This window comes from Silene latifolia, chromosome Y (assembly GCF_048544455.1).
Source record: "Silene latifolia isolate original U9 population chromosome Y, ASM4854445v1, whole genome shotgun sequence".
NCBI lineage: Eukaryota > Viridiplantae > Streptophyta > Magnoliopsida > Caryophyllales > Caryophyllaceae > Silene > Silene latifolia.
In genome coordinates, this window is record NC_133538.1 from 311,843,433 (window position 1) to 311,868,049 (window position 24,617).

General features: G+C 36.8%; 3 protein-coding genes across 3 annotated transcripts; 1 reads left to right on the top strand and 2 right to left on the bottom strand.

Moving 5' to 3' along the window:
• Positions 1-101: 101 nt before the first annotated feature.
• On the bottom strand, positions 102-9,212 carry LOC141633537 (protein PHYTOCHROME-DEPENDENT LATE-FLOWERING-like). Its single transcript, XM_074445993.1, has 13 exons — positions 8,785-9,212; positions 7,837-7,906; positions 7,510-7,574; positions 7,314-7,397; positions 7,143-7,223; positions 5,006-5,167; positions 4,795-4,893; positions 4,352-4,520; positions 3,054-3,993; positions 2,391-2,599; positions 2,164-2,306; positions 1,850-1,888; positions 102-1,746 (listed from the first exon to the last, which is right to left on the bottom strand). Exons 1-13 carry the CDS (start codon positions 8,920-8,922, stop codon positions 385-387), a joined length of 3,561 nt encoding a protein of 1,186 aa, XP_074302094.1. The 5' UTR covers positions 8,923-9,212; the 3' UTR covers positions 102-384.
• A 4,864-nt stretch (positions 9,213-14,076) lies between these two features.
• LOC141631198 (uncharacterized) lies at positions 14,077-16,238 on the bottom strand. Its single transcript, XM_074443899.1, has 2 exons — positions 15,239-16,238; positions 14,077-15,059 (listed from the first exon to the last, which is right to left on the bottom strand). Exons 1-2 carry the CDS (start codon positions 16,236-16,238, stop codon positions 14,077-14,079), a joined length of 1,983 nt encoding a protein of 660 aa, XP_074300000.1.
• Positions 16,239-20,026: 3,788 nt separating this feature from the next.
• On the top strand, positions 20,027-21,682 carry LOC141631199 (uncharacterized). The gene has a single exon (XM_074443901.1). The coding sequence runs from the start codon at positions 20,027-20,029 to the stop codon at positions 21,680-21,682; it is 1,656 nt and encodes a 551-aa protein (XP_074300002.1).
• Positions 21,683-24,617: the final 2,935 nt, after the last annotated feature.

Consider the following 24,617-nt stretch of genomic DNA (forward strand, 5'->3'; position numbering starts at 1 on the left):
TTCTCCGAGTAAATTAAAATACAGCAAGTCTCCCTTGTGACGGGCAATATCCATCACAAATGAGAATTTGTGGTAAAAATAACAAGGCAACAATAGTACAATACACACAATGAATCTTTTTGTTGCAGCACATAAATTCTCCAAAATTCAATAAAACAAAGGTTATATACTCCATAGAACATTTTTTTACAGCTGAAGTGAAAATCTTCCTTATTCTTTAGAAATTGAGTACAATTAACCTATTTATTTTACTCTTACACTGAAAATAATTTACAGTTACAAATATTTAATCCATACAAATTAGCAAAGCAAATTACTCACTTGGTATAGGTAGCAGCTGTATACTTTGACTAAGTATTGCCATATTGGTGATAGAACTGCCTTTTATTCACTCCCAGCAAGTCCATTGGTGTTCGTTATGCTCCCAACGGAGCCCAATGTCTGAGAGCTTAAAGCGGGGCTGGCTGGACAACCTTCTGGATTACCGGCACTCATTGGATGCACAGGTCCAGAACTTAACGGTGGGCTCATTGGAGTCCGCTGCCCCATTTGCTGGGGGCTGGCCTGTTGTTGGGGTGTAAATTGTTGGTTCATTTGCTGCGGGATTCCCATCATTGATGACGAGCTGACCTGTTGGGGTGACAGCACGCCCTGAAGCTGCGACGTGGATTCTTGTTGGGGTAAAGCCTGCTGACGTGATTGTGACTGTTGCTGTTGCATTTGTTGCAGTTGCTGCAACTGTTGCTGGCTTAATTGAGCATTAATGCCTGGCATCAAATTTGGCATGCCCATTTGGCCCATAGCAGTCCGTTGCATCTGGCCCATGTTTCCTCGGTTAAGTGACTGGCTTAACATGGAGAGCCCACCAGCCCCTGGCTGCTGCATCTGTCGGGCTGCCCCAGGCATGCCAGTGATACCAGATTGAGTTCCGGGCAACATGCCTCGGTTATGCATCATCTTCAATTTCTGAGCAGCAGCTAACGCCTGAGGGTTCAAGGTCCCAGCTCGAAGGTGCTGGCTTATGATGTTAGCCTGACTAAGCCCCATCGTATTCTGACCCATGTTTCCTCCCATACCAGACATGGGAGCCATTGCCGCTGAGATCCCAGCTGTGCTCATTCCTTTTGCCCCTCCCATTCCCATAACATTACTCAAACCACCAAGGCCCATGTTGTTTCCCATGCCCATACCAGTCCCAAGGCCCATCATCATTCTCCTCTGCATTTGGGCCGACTGCAACTGCGACTGCTGACCAGGCTGCTGCAACATTTGTAAAGACGGTGACGGCTTATAGCCCATCTGATTACCCATCGGCAAGTTCGATCCTGGCCCAAACGCATTCAATTGAGGCATCGAATTGTTCGGCTGCATCAGTGGGGACCGCTGGAACTGAGATTGCACTTGCTGCATCATAGATGGTTGGTTCTGAAGCTGTGACTGCTGATGTGGAAGGTGTTGCTGAAGTGGCTGTTGTGGGTCCATCTGCTGCGGTCTTGCTGGCATTGTGACCCCTGACATTTGTCCCGCGGACATCTGTGAATTTCCAGGAGGGTGCATCCCAGCAGTAGAGTTAAGAGAGTTAGAAACTGTGGGCTTGCTCTCAATGGGTTCAGAATACTGCTGTGTGTCAACTGTAGAATTATTAGGAGTCCCTCCAGAAGCATTAGGTTGACTGTTTGAGGGAGCATTCGAGCGGGGTGGTCTAGGTTGGACTACTTCTTCTATGACATATCCCTCGCGAATAACCTACAGTGAGTAATCCGTGTCAACGCGGTAATAAGATATTAAATATCAAGCAACTGTATCATATACGGACCCTTCAAATTTCGTTAGTCCCTAAATTACATACCAAAGTACAAAACTGTGCTGCAAGCAGGTCTGCCCATTGCTGCAATAAGATTTTAAAAGAGAACAAGGTTAGTATAAAAGAGGCTTGGAGAAGTTATCAACAACTAGCAAATACCGCCTCCAATCAACTGAATTCGCTATGTTTGCTTTTGGGCAGAAGGTTTACGAAATGATGAAAGGAGCCAAAAACACTCACGTTTTGAGGTTTATTTATTTTTTGCCGAAAGTGAAAATGTATAAAGCTGACTTGAATGTCCAAAAGAGGAATATATACTGAATCATATAGAGGGAGTATTAAAATGCAAAGAGGCTCACAGTATTAGGCAATGTAGGCAGGTAATCTTCAGCATTCAGATAATCTCCGTCACTCAGGTCTCCATAATGCATTGCTACAGTACCATCGGTTGGCTTCTCTGACAAGATCATTCTTGTTCTAACTGGCGGAGGAAGCATATTGCCTACAAAAAGTAACCCAATTTGTCACATAAAAATGAGAATTACACTCTTGATGCAAGAATTGTTTGTAATAACATGAGACAAACCTTGCATCGCAGGCTGTAAATTTACAACCCTTATCTTGCATACATTCACATGGCCACCAACCAGTGACTTCGACATTTCTCTTGAATCATCAACATTTTCATTATTAGATGCACCGGCAAGGCAACCCAAGAGTTCCCGTGCAGAAAAGGCACGAGGTTTCCTTGGAAATTCATCGGCTTTGTTCTTCTTTTTACAGTTCAACTGATGCCTGAATCGAGAAACCAGCCGTGAGTCAATAATAATTTTAACAAAGAAACACAGAGATGCCCGCTAGTCTCTACAGCAGAAAGAGTGACAAACTGACAATTGACAACCAGCTTTGTTGTCAAAATGCGCAAGTGAACTAATAAAAAGGCAACAAACTTAAGCTTTAAGTTTTGAACTTTTATGTGTATCGGCAATTGATAAGGTGATTTCTGGCTAACTAAATTTACAAGTTCCAATCATAATAAATATCATTAAGTTGACTATTATGACTTTATCAAGAGCATGTCAGTCTTGGAGGTAGGGTCAATCCTCCATTTTATGACATCATACAAAACTGAGTCAATATCATGACTTCAAAATTTATAGACAGATGATAGCAAGTGCATATATACATATGAAAAGTAGAACGAAAATACGTAAGTATGCAAGCAAAACGAAGTAAATTAGTTTCCTACCTCATAGCAACCACCTCAATCTTGGCAAATCGCTCAAGCATATTCCGCTCAGTAAATTGTGGGGAGCTAATGGAAGGGTTAGATACATTCATTGGACCACCACCCATAGTATTTACACTGACAGGTGAACCAACTCCACTTATTGCAGGGTTTTTTGGCAAAGAATTCGTTCTTTTCTTTGCAGCACCTTGCGCCTGATGCTGTAGGTGATGTATGGTATCATTAGCACTAGATGTCACCGACGAAGCCCGGCCTGCTCCTTTAACCGGACCCACTCCTGATTTTTCTCTTAGCACTTGTCCAAGAGAAGCAGGGGACCCACACGAAATATCAGCAGAGCGTGCGGATAATGGAGATTGAGCCACAGCACCAGCAGATAGACGAGGACTTTGAATCGGTTTCCTCTTTGAAAACTGTTCGTCCTTCTGATTTTGTTTTTCCATTTGCTGGCTGAGATTATTCCAGCCTGGTTGACTATAAGCAGGCCTCATTAGTGGATTTTGAAACCTTTGCTGAACCCGTTGGTCCATCTGGCTACCTTCTGCCTCCATATGTACATCAGTTTTCATCATGTTGGGTTCCACCTTCTCCAGTTTCACGCCATCCGGGTTTGCCATTCCCTCACCAACAAGCTGAGGATACTGAGCTCCTCTTGCATTCTGATGGTGATGCAACATTTGATTCCTCCATTGTACTTCTGACCCTTGGAACCTGTCCATAGATGATCCTTGACCACTAGGTCCAAGCCCGGCCTGCTTGTTAAAAATTGAGTACGGTGACAACTGCCCTTCTTGACTTGCCACCTTGGCAGTGGCTGTAGAATTCATATTCTCTGCATATGAAATTGGCATATCCTGAAAAGCAAGTGATGCTCCAGGTGGCAGATTATGACCTTGCACAGGATCATGCATAGTCCTTTGAGTTCTTTGGTTTGCTGGACCTGCTTGGAAATTAAACACATGAAAAGAAGTTCTATCACGGGAAAAAAAAAATATCCGCCCTACATTTATATAGTGCCTAGTTAACTTAGATGATCAAACATCTCTAACTTTAACCAATATTTTTTCACAATATACGATTTACAAAAATGATCATATGAAAATACTTAATTCGATAAATCCAATGTGATAAATTTTACTCTACATATATTTGCATAAATTAATGGTCAGAGTTAACATCAGTTTGTCACCAAAGTCAGCTGGGGACAGTATAATGGGATAGAGGAAGTTGAGGGTTCTTCCTCTCGAACCTAATAGAGTAATAGACCTAATAGAGTAATAGGTTACTAGGATCAATACCTTGGGTATACATATTATCTTGGGCATGTTGTGACATCACATCATAGCTTGAGCTAGGGGGCTGAGCTATGCAGATTTTCTTTCCATTTGGCCGATTATTTGATGTCACTGTAACTTCTGGAATTTGTCGTAGTCTTCTCTTTCGTGCTCCAACTAAGTCTAAATTAACCTGAAAGGTAATGATAACTGTTGAGATATGTGCCGATATGTTAAGATATCGACATATCATAATTTGGGAATACGGTATATTGAAATATATCGATAATATTGTGATTATCTAGCATAAGATATATTCGGTTACCGATATTAAGAGATCTTTGGTAGTACTATATATACATCGTAATTGTAATAGTTAGAGACACGAACAATAATAATACAATTGCGTTCATGATATTTCTCCCTCTCAATTTCTAATAATAACTATAACTACTATGAACGCCTACCTTCAAGGACGCTGGATTTTGGCAAAGCCTGTCCAATCTAGGAACGGGATCCAGACAAAGCTTTGGCTGTAATGCATTTAGTATCCGTGATTCCACTTCCTGCATCCACAAACAAATAACAAATGCGCCATAAGACTCGAAGACTCGTACATGTGAAGCTGCACGCAGAAACTCATTTTAGATTGTTCCTAAATTCTGATTAATTTCTTACCATCAAATTTCCATAAGTCCAAGAATCATCAGCCATTAAGGAAATATCCTTAACTACATTCTCTAAGGACATCTTCAGAGACACTTTGTTGATAGTTCCCAACTCGTTAGGATAAGAGATATCAGACCCAGGATCGGAAATACATTTTCGATAGTCACGAACCTGAAAATCTCAAAATCATAAAACAGAACTTTAAAATCCTTGACTTTTTAGATGGTTACATCTGCTAATTTCAAATAAATCATAAACATGACATCGACATGCTTTAGAAAAAAATCCATCTATTACAACCAGAACATACAATAGTCGTCTGCAAAAAATAACATCCTAATTTAACTCCAAATCCACTCAGAAAGCACCAAAAAGATTGTCTATAAGAACGTAACACTAACTTTTAAAACCACGGATACTGCTACTCCCACCTCTTATTATACTCCGTAAATATGCAGTTCAATAAAAAAAATAAGCAAGTTAGGTTAAAGTGTTGCCTTTAATAGAACACTGTAATAAAAAGTCGTGTTAAAGTAGATCCCTTTGGTAACTGCTGGATGGGAGATGAAAATGCTTTCCCAGCAAAACTTCTTCCTGCCAAGGTTACATGCCTCTTTTAGAAAGTGTTCCAAACATATGTTGTAAGTCATGTTTCGAGAAATCCATGACTGAGTGCATTGCAGTTGTAGATCGTCTATATTCTCCAATAAAGGGTGGTGAGGAATGACTTTGGGCTAGAGCTACTTAATATTGCTCACCAAAACTCTCAAGGTTTTTTATTTTTTAAACGAAATGTGTGCCCTAAGGGCACAGGATAGTAATTTCATAGGCATAGAAAAACCAACTAATATTTAGTTATCTTACCTCATTTATTTTAACTTCCTCTCTCCTTGCTTATTCTCTCTAAGTCAACCAGTATCTCCTATTCTTGTTCCTTTTCTAAATTCTCCCCATATTGAAACGACGAAACCTATCACTCTTTACCAATGAATTTTCTTACAGCTCTTCGTTTACTTACTACTTCGATCAAGCCTGCATAGCGATATATAAAGCAAACCGAAAAACGCTCATATTTTCTATGGATCCTACATGCCTATGACAACATTAAAATAATTGATGTCAGATTACCTACTAATAGAGCATGCCTCCATTCAAACTCTTACGATAAGTTTACCCAACAGAGTTGATACAACCCCTTTCTAGGATTTCGCTGCAAGAGTGAATCCTGGAATAGGGGATAAATGGAGGCAATGGGGTCGTCAGTGTTCGGAGGATAGGCGGAGAAATGTAAGAATGTTAGGCATGAATAATTACGAATGTCGTAGTACATTTCGTCATCCTCCATTAAAATGAATTATGTAGAGTACATCAATTACTTGAAGAAGGTAGGAAGGTATTATCACGTTAAGAGGAGATTGAGGAGATGGACAGAGTGAAAAGAGGAGTTTTATGAAGAAAAATATTACTACGTTGGCATGGGAAAAATTAACTGAGAGAGGAAAATAAACGAATAAGGCTAAATTTTAAACTTGATCCCTCCTTTCACAATATATGTTGTTTCACTTTTCATTTGTCTTCAATATCTCTCAAATTTCATGAATAAATATAGTGAAACCTATACTCTAAATAATGCTATAAGTTTAATAAAAAAAATTCGAAGTACAGAGTAGTTTTTTTTTTTTTTTTTTTTTGTAATAAAGTCAAAGGCTTACCTCAAAAAGCGAAAACAACATGTATTGTGAAAAGGAGGGAGTTCAATATTAAAAGGTATGAGATTTAATATGTGTCCAGGGAAACTATTATCATGTGCCCTTCGATAAGTGAGAGAAAACCCAATTTTCAAAGCTATTATGTTAAGAGTGAAAGATACTGCTATCTCCTGAGTCGTCAGTCCAGACCAGTTATTTGACATAGTATGAAACAAATCTAATTGATCATCAGCTGAACAACTGACTACAAATTCGATCAAACAAAAAGCTAAAAACCGACTTACTAACATCAATGACAGTAACATGAGACTGGCAAGATGCAACTCGGGACTAACAAAACCTTTCTAATATAACAAGTGCTTCATTGATGTCTTTAACACAGCAAATCTAAAATAGCAGTATAAAAAAAATATTTACATGGAATGACAGTAACTTACCTCGCACGTTACTGTGCCTTCAACAAACTTGCATGGAATATCATCCAGAATACCACCAGGCAACCGACCGGACTCAATGGCCTCCAGAAAGATGAAAAAATAAAAATCAATATTACTTCGGATCACGGAACTTTAAATAAGGTGGGCAGTCAAGTACAGAAGGCAACATACTGCAAAAAGACCTTCTGAAGTCCGGTCATATGGACGTAAAAGCTTCAAACCATCTTGAAAGGCAGGATGTTGTGTGTTATCATTCTGAAACGCCAGCAATAAATAATTTTCAGTATCTGGCAAGGGTTCTATAGTCTATACTTCTATATTATTCTTAACAACAGATTAAGGCAACATCATATGTATACACACAAACCTCTGAGGTCTTTACGATAGAATATCCATCCAGGTAGAGATTCAAAATGAAGGAAACTTCATCTTCTGAAGCCACCGAGTCAAAAAAAGAAATCAGATACATGGACATATAACATGCCAAAGAACTTGGACAACAACAAAATGTTAATTCCAAATTGACTGAGGGTAGGGAAACATGAAATATCATTTAAAATCTCAATTACAGGTAAAAAAAACACTTTGTAAAAGAAAGGAAAACAAAAAAGGAAAGTCAAAGACAGCAGGCTGAAAAACGATAATCCAAATAAATTAGGACAAGTAGGGAAAAAATCACTTATTAGCCTCCTACCTCCAGAACTGTGATCTCTTCCAACCGATATAGATGAGCTTGTAAGACCAACTGCTTCCTCATTTTTTCCCTGCATTTTTTTCAGGATTACAGATTATGTGGTGCAAATCCAGGGCCAGTAAATACTTATCTAGTTCTCTTCCTCTACCATGTATGCCACATTCTCATCAAATTAGGAACTAGATAATACAATTCTAAAGCTCATTTATAGCTAAGTATAACAATCTAAACTTCACCATACCCATACTCGAACGTGCATAGAAACAATTCTGACATACCATATAGATTAACCTCAATATAATACTCCGTAGTACAATACCATTCCCACATTGAAAATCAGTCATATTAAGCATTCCAAATCCAACCAGCAAACATAATTCAAGGAGGGAAAAAAGAATCAATACAAAAATGAAAGCTTGAATTTTTCTTTTTTCTTCGTGTCAATAGCTTAATTACCAGTGCCGTAATGACTCCCACAAATTGCGGGATAAAGGGGGTCGGATGTACACAAAAAAGGTTGCTGCTAAATGACCCAAGATGAAAATAAATTGTGCAACTACATCGAAAGACCGCTACTTCACAATAGAGAGAAGCGCAAAAATATTAATGACAAAGTCTAATAAACAAGTCTACCCAAAAATCATACAGCTTTTGAAAGATGAAATCATACACAAAATTAAGCATACCTTAAACATAGATCCCATTAGCATAAACACAACAATTTCTAAACCTAAATCTCAATCATAAACCCTAAAATTCACAAATTTTCACACCCACTTTGCTCAATTTCTTATTCCAACTAATTAACAAAAATGCACAGCAAAAAATTAAAAACCCACATTCAAAATGACAAATATAACCCAAAATAAACTGAAATTCTCAAACAATTGCATTCACAAAATAGAAGAATTAATGATAAAAACGTGAGAAAAATAAGTGAAACATTACCTGGGATTCATTATTTGAAACAAGCTGAAAACTTTCAGAAGAAATCTCAGAAGATTCATTGAATTTTGTTGATTCAGTTATCGGAGGTTTGAACTTGCACTTCGTTCCTCTTTTAGAAATTTTGAATGAAACACCCATTACAGAAAATTGGGTAGTTTGTGGAATTTCATAAAGATTTAGGGATTCCAAAGAATTGGGAATTTAATGGGTAATATTGATTGATTAGAGAACAATGAGGTTATGAAATGTATATGCTCATGTAATTGTAAATTAGCATATGATGATGAACTAAGGTCTAAGAGGAAGTGGTATGAGAAAATATTAAAAATTATGCTTAATTAGATTAAGTAATGATTAAGAATTAAATTAGCTTCTAAAATGGAATTAAATTAGGAATTTATGACATAACTATGCCTAAATTGGATTTCTTAATGTTTGTTGTGAAATAAAGACAAGAGATAATTATAAAGTAGAGAGAAGAAAAGAGAGACATAACTGTAGTATATATACACATACAATGAGGGTAAAGTTTCCATAAGATAATACTCTCTAGAATATTCTAAGATATGGACATTCATATAATATTATACCATAATATTTTATAACACTCCCCCTTGGATGTCCATCGCTGGAGAAGTTGCCTCATTAAAAACCTTTCTAGAAAACCCCGTAGAAAAAACACCAGTGAAGGAAAAGAGTACACTAATCTTCAAACACGCATGTAATTTGCGCCGTTAAAACCTTTCCATGGAAAACCCGGTGGGACAAAACCATGGCTAAGGAAAAAAAAGTACGCGCGTGCCACTCCCCCTGATGATTACATAACTTGATATATCTTGAAATAATCCATGCTTTGAGATAACTTCTCGATTGTTGAAATATAATCCATCTTCGTTGTTAACTTGATATTTTCAATTAGTATAAATTTTTGATAACTTCAATCTTCATATTTCATCGGAACTCACAATCTGGATATGATCATTTCATAATAACTCTTGGATCTTCATTTCAAATAATACCTCCATAATTATGATGGAGTTTCTCCTCAATATGTAACATAACATTATATGTCGAAAATAATTGTCATCTCAAATATAATGACGTTCATGACTATAGCGTAATAATGCGCTTATAGTGCTACCTCGTTAAAAACCTTGCTAGGAAAAATCTCTTGGGACAAAAAACCTAGTCGAAGGGAAAAAGAGTGTAGCCATCATTCCTTAACTCCTTATCTTAAGAAGAATCAATTCGATAATTATTGAATAAATAATCCAATACCTTTGAGCGTTTTTCTTTGCTAAACCACATATGAATGAATTGGCATTCTCATTGTAAACTTTGACTACATTATTTTCCAATCGTTATGATACTTCTGGACCATAAACTAATTTCACATGTTTAGCAAGAAGCTCATTTAAATATGAATTCTCATATGCTCAAATTTCAGGTTGAGACAATAACTTTTCAAATAAACTCTATAGGAGTTTTGATGTTCCATTTTGGAACTAAGCACGATATCTTCCAATCGTATTGTAGAGGTTTATATATTTCATCAAGAGTTTTCAATAACTCAATTGATCAACCATTAACAATTGATGATCATTAATAAGAGGCTCCTACAGGGAGTTATCCTCAAAGGAGTAGATCGTAATATATTTCTCCTTTCCAACATTATTCATTCAAAATTATATTATAAAACATGTGCATGTATATGATATGAAACTAAGTTCTAAATAACATATCCTAACAAATATGTAATAATAATAATGTAAATATTAAAACTAATATGCAATGATGAACTTACTCTCTATATGCACATGATGATGACTCAAAATGCAAACTGTACAGTTTTCTTTTCCAAGATTCATAATTTGGATTGACTTCAGGTCAATAAGTGGACTTCTAATCCATGAGCTCATTTATAATCATTGATTATATGTCGACAATCAAAATTGGACTTACTTATAAGATCCCCATTATCTAGTCCATTAAATTCCGCGCGCAAATGCATATCGGTTCCTTAAACATATCGATATAATTTCAATATCTCGTGATATTGTCAGTACTGATTAATGATATCTGAATATATTTGGTAACATTCCTTTTCTAAATAGGTCATCTATTATCATTCAGATATCGATGTCACTTCCGGGACATCCAAATTTCTTTTCTCCATAGGAGTACCAACTGCCAATGCTTGCCATTTTCTTATTACTTGAAATATGTGAACCGATATGACTCTCACACTACATTCCACGTGTGGTTATTGTTCAATTTGGCAAGAATCTAATTTTCATTACATCTATTTTCTATGACTAATTTATAGCTCGCTATACCACATATAGGGCTAATCTGTCTATAATTAAATCATAGATTTTAATGTAACATATCACATTTTGATAAGGTGGTAAAAGTGGTATCATAATACATCTTCATAATCAAATGAATGCCATCATTTCTAATTTCATGAACCTCTACTTGATGTATTTCATATTGAAAACAAACCACTTTGAACTTGAGTCCGGTTGGGGATAATATACTTGTTTGTTTTTACCGACTTTTCCTTATCATATATTCTCCCCCTAAGGTGGTAAAAACCATAACCACCTTAGACCTTAATCTCTCATATCACCGATAAGAATTTATATGGGCATTTTTGTAGATTAACAAAATCTTCTGGGGAGTAACATATAATGCAGTTGGATTTTAAATGTGCTGAATTACAATGCCCTTTTCGGAGACTAACGATTTCATATAATAATCAAACTGTGATCTCCAATATTAAATATACTCAGTCTTCGTGTAATGTCTTGCCTTTAATAAATTTACACGAGAGAGTTTCAGCACTTATATTTTCCTTGGGATAAACTTCAGGTTTATCAAAACGGGTATAATAAAAACCCGGATGGCCTTACTATGTCACATCTGAATTATTTCATGTCAACTTTCTAAAAAAATCCGGCCAGATAAATGATGTGACATTGGACACAACATGTGTCTCATATATGTAGACAAGACTCACCAATATTCCAATAGATAACATAAATATATGAGTATGACCAATAAACGTCATAATAACTAATTGATTTCATTATAATTCATAAACCATGTGAATTAAAATCAACAGGCAATACACTTAGTACGTAGTTGAAAAGTGGAACTTGGTCTTATAATTTTTTTTTTAAAAAAACTAATGTCCATGGTTTTCTAACTTATGTCAGGCGTATATACCAAACCAACAAAACTTAACCCTATAATACAAGGTCAACCCCTTAAAGAAACCATCCCTATAGGTTCATGATTTTGGAAGATTTAAGGGTGTTAAAGAATTGACTTGGCAAGAAGCTTTCTTCTTGTGTTACAAATTAAACAAGATAGTAGATAAAATAAAATTCAATTCAATGTCATTAACAATTTAACACGCACAAGCTTAAAGTTAGGCTGCGCCATTATATTCTTACTTCCTTAAAATGACGTTCATTAAAACAAATCATGTATTATTATTAAAAGACAAATGAGGATAAGCAAGGTAAATAAGAGCAACAAATTTTAACTTCACACTCGCAAAACCAAATCAGTGCCATTATATACCAATTAAAACGTAAGGATGGTTAGATATTGTACTAGCAAGTCAGCATCTTATTAGAGTTCGTGAAAAGGTTAAACAATAATCACATGAATAATACGGAGTAATTTATAATCATGCAAAGTCCGCTTGTTTATTGAACGATTCAGATGTAAAGATTATTTAACCAAATTAATTAAGAATTAGTGTCTTGTATGATTACTACCCAATATGCACACGTACCTTAAACATCAATTATTAAGGCCAATTTCCTTGCCTCACCAAATGCCATATTATTAGGCTCAATTTAGGCCGTAACATTAGACTTATCATAATGACATGTTCTGGGCAGAGTTTTTATGAGATGTCACATTCACTTCCAGGAATGGATCAAATTTCATATCTCATTATACTGTTCAACATCAAGTGAACAAGAATTAATTCGCAATAAATTTGCCTTTCAAAAAGACTGCTTTAAACTCATTTGCGGTTCAAAAACACAGCCGTGAACTTCTTGTCACTAGCATTTACACGTGGACTTCTGGCCACTTGCACTTATACAATAAGAATATATTGTATTGATGAGACGGTGTTAAATTATTACACACCCTTAAACTTCGAACTTCTGGTCAAAGTTATAATATGGACATATCTCTCATCTTTATAAAATAAATCTTTGGAACTTCAGGTCCAAATTATATGATATGTCCTTCTTTGCCAGATGTATAGAATTTCAGGTTCAATAAAAAAAAAAATTACGAATAAATTTGAAATCTAAAATAATGATGATTTGATCAAATCTAAAAGTAAAAATAGTATTTACACCAACTATGATTAAACCAGGCAGAAAATAGATAAAAATTGAAAATCAATAGTAAACAATCAAACGTTTGTGACTCAGTACCACTGCTATACACATGTTCCAATTAAACAATTTTAGGCACGTTATAGAAGTTGGATTAATACATCTATTATCTACTAGTAAAAATAAATAATAGATTCAATCGTTAGACGGTCCCTGAGTAACGAAAAGTTGGTATGTTTAACAGAATATTATCATAACAATATCAATCAAAACATACTATAACGGAAACATACCTTAATTAGCGGAATGAAATAATGAGATCTGATATAAACCTCCAGATTATCAGATCTAATTGATTGTACGAGATAGTAAGGATGGTTAGAGACTCGTGCTGATAACATGTTGTGAAATAAAGACAAGAGATAATTATAGAGAGGAAGTAGAGAGAAGAAAAGAGAGACATAACTGTATATTATTCCATCATGAGGGGTATATATACACATACAATGAGGGTAAAGTTTCCATAAGATAATACTCTCTAGAATATTCTAAGATATGGACATCCATATAATATTATACCATAATATTTTATAACATGATTTAAGTTTTTCTTTCCTTTTTTGATACCTTAATAGCAGGGGCGGACGCAAGAATTATCGACATGGTGGGCACAATAGAAAAAAATGTATACTAAAAAATATATACCAAAGAGAATATGAAATACGATTAAACAAAATCCATCGTCTACATCACATATTAAAATAACTTTAATAAAAACTTAAAATCTAAGTATTAATCTAAAACCATGCGACGAGATTTCATGTTTTGGTAGCGCTTAATGATATCATCATCACTCACTCGAACAAAATAATCTCGCTCAATAAATGTGACCAAACAATGATTCAATAGCTTATCTCCTATTCTATTTCTCATCTTGTTCTTCACAAACTTCATGGAGGAGAAGACCCTTTTCCACACTTGCAGTTGCAACCGGAAGTATCAAGGCAAGCTTAATTAACAAATAAACCCAATTATATACTATATGTTTTCTTGTTTCAACAAGCTTAACCGAAAGCTCACCAAGATTCTTCAAATTATGAAAACTTGAATCATTCTTCATATCTCTATAATAAATATCAAGTTGATCTCCAAGACGCATTATATCAACAGTTGTGAAATCCTTAGGATAAAATTCGGCAAGGTTCACCAACTTTAGCTTGTTAAAAGAAGCAAAGACATTTTCCGGGCTCAAACACGCCATACATTTTAGCAACTCGTTGCTCTTTTCATCAAAGCGACTTTTTAGTTCCTCAACTTGATTATCAATCACGCACGTATATATTTCAACACGGTAACGATGAAGGTTATCAACTTTATGAAGAGAACGCCTAGATCTTCCAGGAGGAGCATAAAAATCACTCATGTTAGGCACTTCAATTTTGTTTTTTACACAAAAGTTACATACCGTCTCAAGGAAGTTGTCCCAGCCATCATCTCTCATATGTTGCAATTGAGCCATGGTCAAATCCACAAGGGTCATCGCATTAACAATATCTTGGTCCTTTCTCTGTAATGCTTGACACAAATCATTAGTATACCCTAATATAACTTTCATAAGATGTAGCATAAAAATGAACTCAAATGACTCAAGATGATCAAGTGCAATTTGTGCTTTCGCACGATCATCCACACATTTTGAAGACGATCCAATGTCCTCAAGAACTTCAATAGTATAAGGATACAAAGCAATAAGACTCAAGATTGAATTGAAATGAGAACTCCATCGAGTATCACCCGGCCTACTTAACCCAATTTCTTGATTTAACCCTCTGCCATTTTCAATTTCGCCCAAGTTTAGTGCTTTTAACACTTTTCCAGCTTGAACTTTTTTAGCATCGTCATCCTCTTACAAGATGATGCAACAAAATTAAGCACAATCTCAAGATGCATAAAAAATTTGGCACACTCACAATTTTGTTTAGCAACCGCTACAAGGGTTAGCTGAAGTTGGTGAGCAAAACAATGGACATAATAGGCACAAGGGTTATTCCTCATTATCAAGTTTCTGAGACCATTCAACGCACCTCTCATATTACTTGCTCCGTCATACCCTTGACCACGAATATTTGACATACTCAATGAATGAGTAGCAAGTAGTTTTTTTTTTATCGTGGCCATAAGTGTCATACTAGATGTATCATCAACTTTCACAACACCAAGGAATCTTTCGGCTACATATCCCTCCTTATCAAGATAACGCAAACAAATGGCCAATTGCTCTTTATGAGATACATCACTAGACTCGTCGGCTAATATCGCAAATAAATCATTATCAAGATCTTCAACAATTAGTCTAGTAGTTTCTTTGCCACAACATTTGATAAGGTCTTTCTGAATAGTAGGAGTGGTCGCTTGGTGATTACCTGGAGCATTACTAAGAACAATTTTAGCAATATTTTCACTTTTTCCAGCAAGCCATTCCAAAAGTTCAAGAAAATTTCCCTTATTGTTTGAAGTTGCACTTTCATCGTGACCTCGGAATGCTAGACCTTGTTTCAAAAGATACCTCAAACATTGGAGTGAATATGTCAAGCGAGCCTTGTAAATAGCCTTAGCATTGCTACTTACTTTGTCAAGTTTTTCCATTATTGATGTCTTTTGATTTATGAAAAAGTAATATTTTCCTCTAGCTTCATTGTGAAAACTACCATTTTCGCCAACATGTTTGTCAAAAGTTTCTAATGCTTTTTTCCAATTTCTATACCCTCCTTGTACAAATGGATCATACCCGGAAGTATTTGTAATATCCTTGAACAAGTAGCAATAGAAACAAAAAGCCGCATCATTCTTTTCACTATATTCAAGCCAATCATATTTATCATACCATTCAGCTTTAAAGCGGCGTAATTTTTTACCGTGAAGTGTTTGAGGGAAATCTCTCTTTGGCTTTGGTCTACAAGGCTTCTTGTCGATAAATCCCCTTCTTATATCTCGATCATTAGCAAGATAAGACAAAATTGGCATCCGTTTCCCAGGATCATGTGGTAAAATATCAACGTCAAGTTGCTCTTCTTGAGAAGGCATAAAACCAGACCCAACTTCACTTTGATTGCCTACTTGAGTTGGTGTGGGTGAGGGATTTGTTTCATGTTCATCCTCATTTTGGTCAACTTCTTGAATTGGTGTGAGAGACGGCTTCGTTTCATGTTGCTAATTTTGGTTAAATTCTTGAGTTTGAGAAGGGTGTTCAACACTTTGTGACAATGGGGAAGATGATGAAGTAGGTTTATGTGACTTCCTTCCTATAACCACATAGTCTAGTATACTTCTATTCTTCATATCTGCGACGATATTCACGATAACAATCATGTTACAGCAATAACATGATCACTACAATAATCAAAAGTAACGAAACCAATTTCCTCCATCAAAATAGTGTTTACTCAAAAGTCTCTTGTCAATTTTCCAGAGCTTATAATAGTTAATACACAAACCGAAATACGAATCCAAAAGAGCATGATCGAACCAGGACTTCCCTAACTAAAATCATCTCAATATGAGCATATAATATGTTACCATGACACATGAGCAAAAAATATAAAATCATTGATATGATCGAGAGTACATTTTCAGCTTCGGCTTTTAACATTGTTTTAATATAAAGGGAAAATTGAATAATATGAAAAGAAAAAGTCGGAGTTGTTGCATTATTTTAGTTCAATAACATGAAAAGGAAAAGTCGGCTTCACACAAATCAAGTAATCAACACAGCAACACTCAACAGGAATCTTCGAAGTTCGAAATCGAAATCTATAATATTAAATTACTACAGAAGCATTACCAAGCAATCAAGCATAAAGCATTATAAGCATATCGTCACATATTGATAAATTAACAAACAAACTTGATGATTGACAAATTGATTGTGCGGCCGTGCAACATTAAAACAAATACATACATTCATTACCTAGTTAAAGCATTATATCAATTCAATTACATCAATTAGGGTTTGAAAATTGGGATTTGGGGGAAATTCCGAAATTAGGGTTTGGGGAATTGGGGGTATACTTACTGAGTTACTTCACAGAATATTTCGACGGTGGCCGTGAGGATGGATGCCGGATGGTGAAGACTGAAGCCGTGAAGCGTCGCCGGTGACTATTGGAGTTTATTCATGGTGAATATTGCCTATATTGGAGGAATTTTTAACAGAGGAGATAGAGAGGAAGAGTCGTAAGAGTTGTTTCTATTTTGTTAAGGTTTGTGGTTGAATTAGGAGGAAACGCGTTTTTTTTTTTTTTCATGGTGGGCACGTGCCCACCCGGGCCCCCTGGATCCGCCCCTGCTTAATAGTTGTCCAAGGCAGTGACCATTTACACTAATTGCCTTGGACAAATCCATTTAGTGCCTTGGATAAATCACTTGCCGGGTTGTATTTATCATTTTCCAGATTAAGTAATAAATAATTGTGAAAAAGGTGTTATCGAGGTAAATTTACCGGGATATGATTTATATAGGTAAGTTCGAGTTTATGAAGATTGAGTTTTTATAAAAAAAAGACGTCACTTGATGTAGTATGTTTTATTGTTTGTAAATCAGATATGTTTAAGAATCGATACATCGCGTTCTTTATATTGACGACTCCTTTTTTTTTTTTGTGTTAAGGAAGCCTAAAAGACAATTTTGATGCTGACGGGTTCCGTGCAGTTTAGTAGAAACTTATATACACGTTATGTCAATTTGGTTATCCTGATTCCTGAGTCATTTTATATCTCTTAGAGAGATTGCAGTGCGAATTTCAAAACATTTAATTCCGGAGCCCAGTTGATCCGTAAACCATTGATAATAACCTTCAAAATCAGCGGTTTTCGGCGATATTTCAATTACGGAAAGATTTTTTTCTTAATACCGATCTATAGAGCTATTATACGTTGTAATGACATCCATATGTTTAGAAGCCTTTTAAAAACAATATCGAATACATAATAAACTTGTTTCGTATATTCCCGACACGATCCAAAAAATAGGTTTTAGGTCTCTCTGAATGTTTTTATTTCAAATCATATGTTAATTCTATTATCCTGAATCATTTTTATATGTCATGGAGAGACTGTAATGCAAATTTTGAGACATTTTATTCTGGTGCACAGTCGACCCGAGAACCGTGGATAATAATCTTCAAAGTCAACGGTTTTTGCCGATCTTCCAAATACGTAAAGATTTTTTCTTGAATACTTATCTATAATGCCATTATGTGTTTAAATGACATTTGGATGTTTAGTTCTCTTTTTAAAACAACATAGAATGGTGATTACAACTTGTTTCGTTTATTAACGACACCATCCGAAAAGTACGCTTAAGATCTCTAAATATTTTTATTTTAAAGCATATGCCAATTTGAATACCCTAAGTCATTTTTATGTGTCATAAAGGGATTGAAGTGCAAATTTCGAGATATTTTATTGTGGGGCCCGATTGACCCAAACATCGTGGATAATAACCTTTAAAATCAGCGATTTTTTGCGGTCTTCAAAATCCTCATATATTTTTTTTTACTAAATACTTATCTACAAGGCAAAGGGCCATTATGTACTTAAATGACTTTCAAAATCGGCGATTTTCGATGATTTACGGAACTCGGAAATATTTTTTATTGAATCTAAAAGGCAGTTATGTGCTTAAATCATTTAAAATAATATAGAATGGAGAATACAACTTGTTTCGTCTATTAACGACGCGATCCTGAAAGTAGGCTTAATGTCTCTAAATGTCTCTATTTCAAATCATATGCCAGTTCGGTTAGCTTCAGTCATTTTTATATGTCATAAAGGGATTGTAGTATGAATTTTGGAGACATTTTATTCTGAGCCAGTCACCGAAAACCATTGATAATAACTTTCAAAATCACGCATTTGAATTATCATCCTTATCCGGAACGGATTGTTGCTTAATACTTATTTATAGCCATATAGGACCATTACGTTTTTAATAATTATCGGATGTTACAGATCCATTTTAAAACAACATGGAATGTAGAATAAAACTTGTTTCGTCTATTAAAGAAACGATCTGAAACGTAGGCTTAATTACTCTAAACGTCTTCATTTCAAACCATATGCCGATTAGGTTAACCTTAAATATTTTTATAAGTCATAGAGGGTGCGAATTTCGAGACATTTTATGTTGGGGTCCACTCGTCCTGAAAGCCATGGATAATAACCTTCAAAAGAGTGGTTTTCAGCGATCTACAAAACATGGAATTTTTTTTGTTGAATATTTATCTATAGGGTCATTATGTGTTTAAATGACTGTAAGTTGTTTAAATGGCTGTCAGATGTTCAGTTCTCTTCGAAAACAACATAAAATGGAAATTACTACATGTTTCGTCTATTGACGACATGACCCGAAAAGCAGGCTTAAGGTTTCTAAATGTCTCTGTTTCAAACCATATGCCAATACAATTACCCTAACTCATTTTCATATATGTCGTTGAAGGACTACAATGCGAATTTCGAGATATTTTATTTCGAGGCCAAGTCGACCCACAAAACCGTGGGTAATAATAACCTTCAAGATCATCGACTTTCGGTTATCTTTAGAATCCGAGAAGATTATTTTGCTGAATACTTAACTATAGAGCCATCATGTGTTTGATTGTCAGATGTTAATAGGATTATTATACGGGTCTTATGTACCAAGCCCGTATCTATGTTGTTTTGTATTGGGCTGTGAGCTTAACCCTAATATGTAATGTATATATAGATTGGAATGAGAAATGGAAGAGGCAGATTATCGATTCATTTGTTTAGCATGGTATCAGTGTCTCCTATCTCAAAATTAAAATCATAAAAATACAAACCCTAGCCGCCATCATGACGAACAGTGACGGCTCAAGATCCAAAATAGACCCATCTTCCTCGTATTACCTTGGCCCTCAAGATAAGCCCGGTGATTATATCACCCATATCCGTCTTACCCTCGACAATTTCGATGAATGGGTACATGATGTCCGAGTTGCGCTCAAATCACGCCGAAAGTATGTTTTCGTTAATGGTGTCATTAACGAACCGAAACCCCTCTGTACGAATGATGATTGGGAGACTATCCACTCTATGCTTGTCTCGTGGTTGTCTCGTACAATCTCACCTGAGGTACGTTCTTTACTTCCAAAATTCGAAAATGCTAAGAGTCTATGGGACGCTCTTCATGAGCGTTTTGGTGTTGTTGACGGGTCTCAGATTCATCAAATTCAGGCGGGTCTTCGAGACTGCTGTCAGTTAGAGGGGATGTCTGTCATGGTCTACTATGGTAAACTATGTCAATTGTGGGATGACCTTGACAAACATCAACCAATTATCGATTGTAAATGTTGCTCGAGTTGTACTAGTGCCAAGCAACATATGGACTGTCGCGAATCAGACCATTTACATCAATTTCTTTTGGGTCTTCTAGCGACGCAGTATGCTTCTTTACATTCTGTGATTTTGGCGCAAAACCTGCTGCCGACGGTGGCTCGGGCTTATCATATGGTGTGTCAAAAGGAAAGGGTTCGTGGCCTTGGTAAAACCCCCGAGGCTTCAACTGAAATAGCCAGTTTTAATGTTCGTTCACAAAGTCAAATTCCCAATAAACCTTCGTCTCAAATGACTCGGACTGAGCGTCAACAATTGCATTGTAATCATTGCAATCGTAACGGTCACGATCGCAGCATGTGTTTTGATCTCACAAGCGAGGTTCCTGATTGGTATTATGAATTAAGAAGCCAAAAGAGAGGTGATGGCCGTGGGTCGTCCAGTCGAGGACGTAGCGGGGGGCGTGGCAGTGGGGGTGGTTCTCGTCTGCAACAGGAGGGCGGTAGTCGAAGTGATGGCATTCAGTCCGAATCTAGCAACTCTGTTCAAGCTAAACCTCCGGCATCTTCTGTTGACGCGTCTCAAATGGCGTCCACGTCCTCTGCATCATTGGTAACGGTATATGTCACACCTACTCATGATCATTCTGGTAAGTGGTTGATTGATACGGGATGTTCCCATCACGTAACTGGTAATTATGCGATGCTCTGTGATATCAGAAATATTTCGATTCGTATTGTGGGCTTACCTGATGGTTCGAAAATTCTTGCTTCTCTTGTGGGTCGAGTGGATGTCACTCCGACTATCTCTCTTGATCCAGTTTTATTTGTGCCCCAATTGACTTGTAATTTAATTTTGGCCTCTCAGTTAAGTGATGCCTTACACTGTGAGTTCATAACTAATGCTGCTTCATGTACTATACAGGACCTGGCTACGAGGGAGGCGATTGACACGGGTGAAAGGCTAGATGGATTCTACTATCTCTGTCAAAAACCGGAGGAAGTGAATGTTGTGACAGCTGGGTCGTCAGTTTTTAAGTTATGGCATAATAGGCTGGGTCATCCATCCGAGAAATTGTTAAACCGCTCCCTTTCTTACGTAATAGCAAACATTCTTTGTCGAAACCATGTGAGGTTTGTCATCGAGCTAAACATATTCGTAGCAGTTTTCCTTTGAGCAGTAATAAAAGTTTGAATGCTTTTGAGTTAATACATTGTGATTTATGGGGACCTTATGATGTTCCTTCGACGACCGGAGCAAGGTATTTTTTGACGTTGGTTGATGATTTTTCGCGTGGTGTGTGGATTTATTTATTGAATGCCAAAACCGATGTATCTAGTAAATTTTTATTATTCATTGCCATGATTAAAAGACAATTTTCCGCTGACATAAAGATTGTAAGAAGTGACAACGGCACCGAATTTCTTACATTAAAACCATTTTTTGCCGCACAAGGAATTTTGTTTCAGTCGTCATGTGTGGGTACCCCCCAACAAAATGGAAGAGTAGAGCGGAAACACCAACATATTTTAAATGTGGCACGGGCCTTGCGGTTTCAGGGTGGTCTTCCTATTCAATTTTGGGGGAATGTGCTCTTGTTGCTGCGTTTGTTATTAACCGTACTCCCTCTCGTTTACTTAATGATGCAACAGCATATGAGCTCATTTTTAAGACACCGCCGAATTTTGACATGTTACGGGTTTTTGGCTCATTATGTTTTGCTCATAATCAAAAGTCGAAGGGTGATAAATTTGCTAGTCGGAGCCGGAAATGTGTATTCATGGGGTATCCGTCTGGGCAAAAAGGATGGTACTCATATGATCTCGATCGTCGAGAATTTTTCATATCACGAGATGTGAATTCTATGAAGATCATTTTCCTTTTATTGATATGGCCATGCCTAAGGTGCCTTCGTCTGACATTTCGCCTGACAGTAATGAGGCAGATTTAATTATTGATTGGGACAATGAGATTGCTGCTCAGGGCACTACCCCACTCGTCAATGACCCTCCTATAGAGGATTCTCCACCCGTTACCCCGTCATCCACCAGTGGGTCACCCACGTCTGGTTCTAGTGGGTCTGATGTTAACAGTTCACCACTGTCTCCTCATATGGGCCGCGGACACCAGACTCGAATTCCATCGAAGAATCTCCGTGATTATGTGCTTGATTTTGACAGTGATGACAATACTGATAGTAGTCCATCTAGCGCTGCTCAACTCCGTGTGTCAACGCCAACCTCAGGTACTCCGTATCCCCTAGCTAATTATTTAACATGTAACAAATTTTCGTCTCCACATCGTTCTTACTTGGCAGCTTTAATGGCTCATACCGAGCCCCGTAATTTTAAAGAAGCCGCTCAAAGTGCAGCCTGGCGTGTGGCTATGGAAACTGAAATGAAGGCTATGGTTGATAATAAAACATGGGTATTGGAACCACTTCCCCCGGGTAAGAAAGCTCTTGGAAGCAAATGGTTGTACAAAATTAAATATAAGTCCGACTTTACCATAGAGAGTGATGCGGGTGCAATAGGGCAGCGACGAGAAGGAGCTATAGAGCACGGTTTACTAGACTGTGTAGGAGCAGCCGTGTAATAGAAGGCACGGTTACCTAGTCCTAACCCGTAATTTATTAGCTATTTAGTTTATTTTATTAGTTTCTGAATAAAGCTAGGATCGGGTATTATTTAGTTGGTCGTAGATTTTATTATTTTATCTTAAAAGATTTGATGCTTGGCTTATTATCCAAGATAATCTTAGAGATATGGTAGATTTTATTTTATGCTGATTTTATTTTATTTTAGGTTTAGGTTTTATTTTATTAGTTTCTTATTGTCCAAGATAGCTTGGATATGGAATTAGTATAAATAGGCTGATTGTAAACCCTAAAGACATACACGTGAGTTTTGAGATTGAGTAATAAAATTATTTTTCTGTTTGCGAAGAACCCTAATTAATCTCGTGAGATTAGTTTGCAGTTCACCCTTGCGAGGCTGAAGTTATAGTAGATTGAGCTATAACCTTGCGAGGATTAGAGCGAGATCTATAACCTAGTTGTGTATTGTTTCGAGTTTCTTGCGAGGAAGGAGAACAATTCACTCCATATCTTTCATATTTTGTTCATTTCATAAACATAAAATACAAAAACATCGATTCCGCTGCATATTTTCAGATCAATCCGTTTATCTAGATCGTGTTCTTTTATTCTATATCAGAGAGATTCAAAGCCCGTTTGGTTGTGTGTTGGTAATCATCAAACCGAAGGGGTTGACTATAACGAAAAATTTGCTCCGATTGCTAAAATGATGACTGTCCGTACTTTCCTGACCGTGGCAACCGCAAACAATTGGTATCTTCATCAGATGGACGTCCACAATGCCTTCCTTCATAGTGATTTGGAGGAGGAAGTGTATATGCGGTTACCTCCGGGGTTTCAATATTCGGTGCCCAACCTAGTTTGCCGTTTGAAGAAATCTTTGTACGGCCTGAAGCAGGCTCCTCGGTATTGGTTTTCTAAGCTCGGGTCCGCTTTGAAGAGGTACGGTTTTTCTCAAAGCTACTACGACTATTCTTTATTTACATTTGTGAAGGATTCGGTGCGCATCAATGTACTCGTCTATGTAGACGATTTTATTGTCTCCGGAAATGATTTAAATGCTCTTGTCTCATTCAAAGAGTATTTGAATAAGTGCTTTCATATGAAGGATTTGGGTGATTTGAAGTACTTTCTGGGTCTCAAAGTGGCCCGTAATTCCGATGGAATTTTTTTATGTCAACGCAAATATACACTTGACATTCTTCAGGAGGTAGGCTTTCTCGGTTGTAAACCCGCGTCTACTCCCCTTGAGCAGCACAATCAACTTGGTTGTAGTGGCAGCAAATTTCTTACTAATCCTGAGCCGTATCGCAGATTAGTGGGACGGTTAGTCTACCTTGTCGTTACTCGACCCGACCTGTCTTATTCCGTCCATCTTCTATCCCAGTTCATGAGTGCTCCTCCGGAGGATCATTGGAATGCTGCGCTTCGTGTTGTGCGTTACTTGAAGGGTATTCTTTTGTCTTCTCGGTCTCCTTTGAAATTGTCGGGATGGTGTGATTCTGATTGGTCTAA